The 6,929-nt window shown below is 38.2% G+C and overlaps 1 protein-coding gene across 2 annotated transcripts; it reads right to left on the reverse strand.

Annotated features, from left to right (window-relative positions):
- Nucleotides 1-450: 450 nt before the first annotated feature.
- On the reverse strand, nucleotides 451-2,256 carry LOC103712490 (E3 ubiquitin-protein ligase AIRP2-like). Of its 2 annotated transcripts, none has more exons than XM_039128347.3 (5): nucleotides 2,003-2,256; nucleotides 1,593-1,827; nucleotides 1,390-1,456; nucleotides 1,056-1,290; nucleotides 451-945 (listed from the first exon to the last, which is right to left on the reverse strand). In XM_039128347.3, exons 1-5 carry the CDS (start codon nucleotides 2,086-2,088, stop codon nucleotides 735-737), a joined length of 834 nt encoding a protein of 277 aa, XP_038984275.1. In that variant the 5' UTR covers nucleotides 2,089-2,256; the 3' UTR covers nucleotides 451-734. The 2 variants fall into 2 exon arrangements, with proteins under 2 accessions (XP_038984275.1, XP_008797254.1); XM_008799032.6 differs by having other exon boundaries at nucleotides 1,593-1,755; nucleotides 2,003-2,252.
- Between the last annotated feature and the right edge of the window lie 4,673 nt (nucleotides 2,257-6,929).

Here is a 6,929-nt window from a genome sequence, read left to right on the forward strand (position 1 = left end):
AACTTTGTAGCAGATGTACAATAATTACATAGCTTCCATAGCTTCTAACAATTATGGACAATGCAACCATATCCAATTCAGTCTCTTCAGATTCAAACATGCCCTATAAGACTATAACAGAATAGAATATATCTTTCAATATTAAAAAATTCAAAAATTTCGAACTTCAAATAACTACTAATCAAACATATATTCATTTTTACAATCTGAGTGATTTATTTTGTCATTTGGCATGACAATCTGTTGAGCTCATAGAATGTAGACCAACAAGAAAATGAAAGTACATCACACAGGTCAAAAAAGTCAAGAGCATCTCTGCTGTTAATTTCTGATAGTCAACATGAGAAGCAGTTAAAGAAATGTCTGTTCCCATTTCAAATGATCAGACATATTTTTGAGAAGCCTTTCACAAGTCAAATAAAGCAGGGAGGGATTCTGCAAAAACCCAACTGTACTGGTATAATCGGATCAGCACATCAGTGTGTGAGCTTCATTTCTTTTCTTTTTTGTATAGTCTTGCCAACCACTGGCAATAAGCAACAACATCAACAGGACCTTAAAACTTAAGTGCAATCTTCATATACAATTATTCTGAAAGGCATTGCAAAGGAAATCCTACTGCACAATTGGGAAAAGTGACATGCAATAGAAAGAACTTTTCCTTACCAGACTCAATCTACAGGAGATGGTCGGCTTTCACACAGTCTATACACCACCCTCCCCATATCTACAGATTAGACTAGGTAATCATAATAAAACAGGAACAAGCTATCTGGAACTGTGAGAGGCAAACTATCTATATAGCGATAGAAGTGCGCCACATTTTCCTTTTCTAAAGTCACAGTATCAACCACATCGCCATTACTTGTAAGCACCCAGAGGTCTCTTGATCGAACTCTTTTCAGGCTTCCCCTGCAAAATGGACAGGACTGCGATCTTGTATGCCTGTAGATTTGAAGCAACACCAACAATTGATAGCATAAGAAGCTGAAAAAACATCAACAAAACAAAAACCAATAGTAAATGTATTATAATGGCATCGGTTGCGTGCTCACCAGTCGCGGTAGCAGTTTATGCACATAGCATGGTTGCAGTTAGGCAGGACCATCTTGGTACAGATCTCCAAACAAATCCCGCATTCATCCTCTCTCTCCATATCCCTATCAGAAAGCTTCCTCCATTCTTCCATCCTCTTCCTGCCCATTATCTCTTTACATCGACCTCTCTCCTCAGACTCATCCTTCTCCACCAAGTAGCTTTCAAGTTGTTGAAGAGAAGGATATATAACAGCTGCAATTTTAATTTGCAGAAGACATTTAGGGACAAAACAAAAAAAAAGAGACCCAAGAACACACCAATCAAAACTGGAAGGATGGGTGGAATATGGACCATAGAACTGCCTAAGGCTGGCCCTCCTTTCATATGTGGATATCGTCGTCTGCCCATCAGCATAAACCTGAATCATTCAAAAACTAAACTATTCACCAGGTGGGGGGCAAAAAAATCAAAACTTTTATTGATTATCTCCACAGAAACAGAGAAATTTCACATAAAACTCTATTTACAAATATGAAATTTACTAAATTCCATACCTTGTAAACAAGTATGTGGAGAAGACCTAAATAACTAGGGAGGGAGTAGGAACATGAACAGTCTATCCACTGGATTAGGAAAAGAAAGAATGGTGCCAGAGGGCTGTAAGACAGCTTCATCTGAAGGCATGCACCACCATAAGCTCTCTGAATAGTATCAGCCCTGAAAATTCCACCACCCCCATCATAACCAAACATCCACACATCCCAAATCAACTCTACAAGATTCCACAATCTAAACAAGGGGAAAATTAAAAAAAATAAAAATAAAACTCAGAGAGCTTCAAGACTATGAAAGTTAAGACTAAAGAAACCACAAAACCCAAAAAACAGCAATAAGCAAAGGCACACACAAAAAAAAAACACCAAAACCAAAAAGTTGGCAGGGAGAGAGAAGAGAGATGGGTTACAGGGTGTTGGCATGGTGGATATCAGCTTCAAGGGCTTTGAGAGAGCCTCTGAAGGATGATGACCTGGAAAGCTGGCTCTGGAACATGATTTCAGGCCTTGTAAGCGGTTTCTTGGACAACAGAAGAAGGAAGGGAGAACTATAGGTGATAAAAGATACAGCTTTGGTAGAGAAGAAGAAAAAGAAGAAGAAGAAGAAAAGAGAAGGCTTGGGAACTCCTTTGGCTGTTGTCCTGAACCCAGATGATGACGTATGCAGTAGATGATAATGATGGAGAGCGGTGCAAAGCATTAAATAAACAAAAAAAAAAAAAACAAGAATGCAATGAAAGGAAGGCAAGGGGCAGAAATAATAAATTAATCATATTCTTGATTGGATCGTGCCAAAGGTGAGAAACAGCTGGTAGGGCCCACGTAATTGCGACACCTGATCACCTGTATCCTCAGCCCAGTATAACGAGCAAACTGGGTGCAGATAACTCGAGCCCGACCCGGTCTAAACGGACTCGGCTTAATTATTGCAGTAATTGAGTCCAGCTCGAACAGCAAAATGTTCAATATATTATATTTTATTTTATTTTAATTAATTTTTTTAATTATAATCAAAATTTAAATTCGAACTAAAATATAATTTGATTGATATTATTTTTTATCAAATCTAATTCGAAATTGAATACTAAAAAATAATTAATTGGAGCTCGAGCTTCCAAAGTATGTAACTAATGGGAAAAGAAATGAGAAAGGTGAGAGAGAGAATAGGTAGAGGCCCTTTTTTAGTTGCTTATCGGGCTGCTTGAATTGAGCCGGTCTTAATTGGACTTGGCTTAATTATTACTGTAACTAAGTTGGGCTCGACACAGCATGGTCAATTTTAATATAATTATATTTTATCTATAATATATATTATTGATTCAATATTTTTAAAATATAATAATTATGAATAATATTTTTGAAATGAAACTAAAATGTGATTTGATTGATATTAAAGTTGAGGCAAGTTGATGTAAAATTTTGTTTTTTTTTTATCAAGCCGAATCCAAGGTTGAATTCTAAAAATTGATTAATTGCGAATTGAGTTTCAAAATTTAAATATTTTAGATTAAGTCCCCCAGTTATGTAACTAATGACGAACCAAATAAATGGGAAGGGTGAGAGAGAGAGAGAGCATAGGAGAGGCGTTTTTAGTTGCTTCTTGCACGGTTTGACTTGAACTTATCTTAATTGGACTTAGTTTAATTATTACTATAACTGAGTTAGGCTCGAATAACAAAATATACGACACATCAATTTTTAATAAATTATATTTCATTTATAATATATATTATTAATTTAATATTTTAAAAATATAATTATTATATTATATTTTGTTTTAATTAATTTTTTAATTATAAACAAAGTTCGAAATCAAACTAAAATATGATTTGATTGGTATTAAAGCCGAGGCGAGTTGATTGTTTTTTTTTTACTAAGTTGAATTCAAGGTTGAATACTAAAAATTGATTAATTGCGAATTGAGTTTCAAATATAAATATTTTAGATTGGGTCCCCCAGTTATGTAACTAATGACGAAAGAAATGGGAAGGGTGACGGAGAGAGGGAGAGAGAGAGAGAGAATAGGTAGAGGCTTTTCTAGTTGCTTCTTGGGCGGCTTGAATTGAACCGTGCGTGTGCTGGTCTTCTTGGCGAGCGGAGAAGGAGACCTGCTCGCTTGTGGTGGCCATCAGCTTACCTCTCCCAAGTCCCAACAACTACGTACTGACCCTCATAAATGAAAGCTGGAACAAAGCTAACTTCTAGTTTGGTTTCCTTCTTTTCTTAAACAATGAAAAAGTCTTCTACTTCAGTTTAACTTGTGTTTTGTAACGTCTAACTAGCTCAATTTAGGGCTGTGGAAAAGGTTGCCAAGCAAACCATTTATTAGTAAACTAGTTGGCTCAAAATTTGGTTCAAACTAGAAACAAGCAGGGATTGACAAAGAATTCTGAGTTATTTTGTATAAACTAGTTGTTTGCATGCTTGTATTTAGCTCCATGGAGCAAACCACAAAGATACAAGTATCAAGAGGATTAGATGTTTTTGCATGGATATATTACGTGCAAGAGATGTTGTTAAGTACTTACTTTATCTTTTCCTGACCATTTTTAATAATTATAAAATAAGCTGCTCATGATTCTATTTATGACTAAGGAAAAAGAAGACTTGAATAGATGAGGGTATGGTACTAATTGCCAGTCATGAGCCCATCACTATGAGCGGGTTCGAGTGAATCTTGAGTAAGTTGAACCATCTTGATCATGATTCATGTCATAATTGGGCTAAGGTTGAGAAAGCTTGATTAAACCACCTCGAGCTAAGCTCATGTCAAAGTTTGCTTATGCCTATCTTGTTCATGTTCCATGCCTAAACAACATATTGGATCCAAAGATAACTTGATTTCTTGTCCAAACAGGCTTGAATTAAAGACATGGGCAACTCGATTGGAATTTTAGTATAATAGTCGTAGATCGGCGCAGCTCAAGTTTAACCTTTTCTCCAGGATTCTCGACTTGACCAACCTAAAGCTGATCTATACCTCTAAGGCAAGGCTCGCAATCTAACTCAATTTAAACCTACTCAAAGAACTAAGCTCATCACTCAGGCGAGTTTGCTTGGGTAGACCAGACCTCTATTCAGTCTTCCTTATAATCTCTTTTATTTTCTGACTCTTTGGGCACCACTCACACCCGTTGTACGTGAGTCGTCGATGTACTAAAAAAAAAAAAAAACTAAGCTCGATCCAACTTCAATTGTGATTTGCAGCTGGGTCTGGTTAGGCTCAATTTAGGTATTTTCCGAGCATGCAACCTAATTTGTCCTGCTAAACACATGCCCTCCATGTTTTCGGAGCCGGCAACAGATGTTAATCTCTTGAGCTTGGTGAAGTCTAGATTTGGGTATGTCAAGAGCACCATTTGCTAAGAAATATACATTGATGATCATAATTCATTGACCCGAACACATTGGATTGCCAAAATTTCAAACCGATTCGCTTGGAGTTTGATAAGATCACATAAACGAAGCGACCTGAGATAAGCCCATTTTTTGCAAGCAGATTGGCTCTACGCCAGAAATTTCAAAACTCACGATATCACCTCGAGTCATGTTAGAGAAAGGGTGCCTATGTTCAATGGATTGATTAGAATACTATTTTTTTTTCTTTCTTCTCGGGTCACAGGGAACCATACTATTACTCAGCTAATTATGCCTACGTTTAACAGGTGTTGAAGGTCAGGGCTTACGCAATTGGTTTGTTGGAGATGCCAACTAATCTCTAAGAATAAAATAAAGTGAGGAATGGATTAAGTCAAGGGGCACTTTCATTTATTTTGGTCACCAAATATTTTGCCTTTTGACTTGTGTTTCTTTGAACAACTTTGGAATAAGAAGAAAGAAGACTGGATGGATAGAGTTCCGTTTTTTCAAAAGAGTAAAGAGAGCTCGTCAAAATTTCAATCTTTTTTGGAATTTATGAAATGGAATCAAAAGTCTCCATACCTTAAAAGTGTTGAGGTTAAACTTAAACTGTTGATTTTTCAAGAAATAAGTAAGAGTAGAGAAATATCATTGTTTGTATGGTTGCAAATAGGTTGGATTGGCCTATGACCCGACCCGACCCAACCCATTTTGGAGGACCCGTGGGACCAAGTTGGATCCGGACCCCTTCCATTTTCTAGGTCGGGCCTGGGTTTACTGTATTCAGACCCAATCCGACCCATTTGAAATTTGGGCAATTTTGGATTTTCAATCCTACAGCCCGATCCGGATCGATCCGACCCAACCCAAATCTATAAAAATTATTGGGCCCGCGAAGTGCAAACAAGTTCTAAAGCTATGGATGGGTTAACTCGAATTGGACCCAAATTTTTTTGGTTGGATCCGAATTATACATGGACCCGACCTGACCCAAATGATCTATTAGGTCAAAAATTGTAGCGGTGGACTTGACCCAATCCGATCTTCTATTGGGTTGGGTCTGCGTCCAAAATTAGAACCCGAATAAAGATCCGAGTTGGGTCGGATCACTCATGACCCGACCCAATCCAACCCATTTGCTCCCCAATTGTTGATCTTCCGGTCTAACTGAAAAATTTATTTTTTTAGACTCTCCTAGTTTGGCAAAGTGCAATTTTCTTATTTCTCTCCCTTTGAGATTAAAAATTTAACTATATAAAATATATGTGTCATAATATGACTAATAATTGTCACGCCTCCGCCTCTGCGAGGCACGTGAGGCATCCAGTGCCCACGTGGGGGCCACATGAGGGAGGAACACGGGGCTCCCCTGCCAGATATTGTCCGGTTTCGGAGCTTCACGCAAGCGTCCTTCACCCCTCCCCGGTTTATTTATTTATTTATTTAAAAAGTAAATAAATAACATTTTTCTCTATATTCAACTCATCTCCGAAGGTGTTTTAGTACTCAAAATAAGGGGATTGAAAATTCATATTGTTGGTGGAGGCCTGAAGGGCCGAGTCAGTCCTACCGCCTGCCAGCGTGGATGCCTGGTGTCTCTGGCGTGTGGGTCACACGTGGCGGAGGCCGGCTGGGTGTCGGTCAAGTCGACTCGAGGCGCTTCGCGCTACAAGGGCCCCTGGATGGTTGAGGTATTAGAGTAGCGCATTCACTACTGCCAGCGTGGATGCCTGATGTCTCTGGCATGTGGGTCACACGTGGCGGAGTCCGACTGGATGTCGGTCGAGTCGACTCGAGGTGCTTCGCGCTACAAGAATCCCTGAATAGTTGAGATATTAGAGTAGCGCCTTCACTAACAGCAATTGCTTTTGGTGTAATGGTAAGCGTTCGGTCCTACACATATTTTATTATAATTTCTGATAAAATTAATATTCAGTCTAGCAACAGTGAATTATTGAAGTATGCCCTACTTAAAAG

This window comes from Phoenix dactylifera, chromosome 11 (genome assembly GCF_051530095.1).
Source record: "Phoenix dactylifera cultivar Ajwa chromosome 11, Ajwa_hap1_PhDact_Kaust_v1.1, whole genome shotgun sequence".
Taxonomy (NCBI): Eukaryota; Viridiplantae; Streptophyta; class Magnoliopsida; order Arecales; family Arecaceae; genus Phoenix; species Phoenix dactylifera.